At 72.1% G+C, this 1118-nt stretch overlaps 1 protein-coding gene across 1 annotated transcript in view; it reads left to right on the top strand.

Moving 5' to 3' along the window:
- Positions 1-244: 244 nt before the first annotated feature.
- ABHD15 (abhydrolase domain containing 15) overlaps positions 245-1118 on the top strand; it is a 5074-nt gene continuing 4200 nt past the window's right edge. Inside the window, 3 exon segments of the mRNA XM_019471763.1 lie at positions 245-483; positions 485-573; positions 648-1104. Coding sequence (XP_019327308.1) covers positions 245-483; positions 485-573; positions 648-1104 — 785 coding nt within the window.

Below are 1118 nucleotides of genomic sequence, written 5' to 3'. Positions count from 1 at the left end.
GCTGCAGGGGATTCACCTCCCCCCCGGCGCCAGGCAGGGCTCGGCCACGTGTCCCTCCCGTTTCACCCAGTCCCCTTGGCCCTGGCTGGCAGCCGGTCACGCCGTCCCCGGCACAGCCCTGCCGTCCCCAGCATGGCCCCACCACTCGCCCGGCCCCGGGGCAGGGCTTCCCCAGCACGGCCCCACCATCCCTCTGCGAACCTGCTGAGCACCGGGGCTGCTGGCCGGGAGTCCCACTGCCCCCATGGTGTCTCCTGAGGATTTGGTGGCCGCAGCCGCGGTACTCACTGGCCTGGGCCTCCTGGCCTGGTGCCTTTGGGCAGGGAGGCTGGAGGTGCCTGGAGATTGGGGAGAGGAGGAAGAGGAGGGGATACCCTTCATCGCCGAGGATGGCTCAGGGCGCTGCCGGCTGCTGTGCAAGCCCTCAGCTCTGGCCCAGCACCTGGTGCGGAGCTTGGGGCAGTCAGCGGCGCTGCGGAGGGGCCACTCGACACGACACCGGGCTGGTGGCCCTGGACTGGCTGGTGGGGGCGGGGGGGGCCAGGGGTGGGAGGGGGGGGGGGGCCCAGCTCAGTGCTGCTGCTCATCCCCCATGCTGCCGGGAAGGGACGGGGGGAGTGGCAGCGGCGGGGGGGGGCCCAGCTCAGTGCTGCTGCTCATCCCCAATGCTGCCGGGAAGGTGACGGGGGGGCTGCTGCAGCTGGGGCTGCGGGCGCTGGAGCGGGGCTTCATCCCTGTCATCTTCAACCGCCGGGGTCACAATGGCTGTCCCCTCACCACCCCCCGGCTCCAGCCCTTCGGGGACCCTGGGGACCTGCGGGAAGCAGTGACCTACCTACGCTGCCGGCACCCCGCTGCCTCACTGCTGGCCGTCAGCGAGGGCTCGGGCTCGGGGCTGCTCCTCGCCTATCTCGGGGAGAGCGGCTCCTCCAGCCGCCTGGCTGCTGCTGCCTGCATCTCCCCCATCTTCCGCGGCCGGGACTGGTTCGAGGCTGGGATGCCCTGGCTCTACGAGTGCCCGCTGCTCCTGCACCTCAAGAGGGGACTCAGCAGGTCAGTGGGGTCCCTTGGGGCTAGGGGAGGGGGTGCCCCAGGAGCCCCTTGGCCAGCCCTGGGGG

The sequence above is a fragment of the Aptenodytes forsteri genome, unplaced genomic scaffold, assembly GCF_000699145.1.
Source record: "Aptenodytes forsteri isolate BGI_AS27 unplaced genomic scaffold, ASM69914v1 Scaffold66, whole genome shotgun sequence".
Taxonomy (NCBI): domain Eukaryota; kingdom Metazoa; phylum Chordata; class Aves; order Sphenisciformes; family Spheniscidae; genus Aptenodytes; species Aptenodytes forsteri.
The sequence above is the reverse complement of the archived record's forward strand: the minus strand, read 5'-3'. Positions and strand labels throughout refer to the sequence as shown.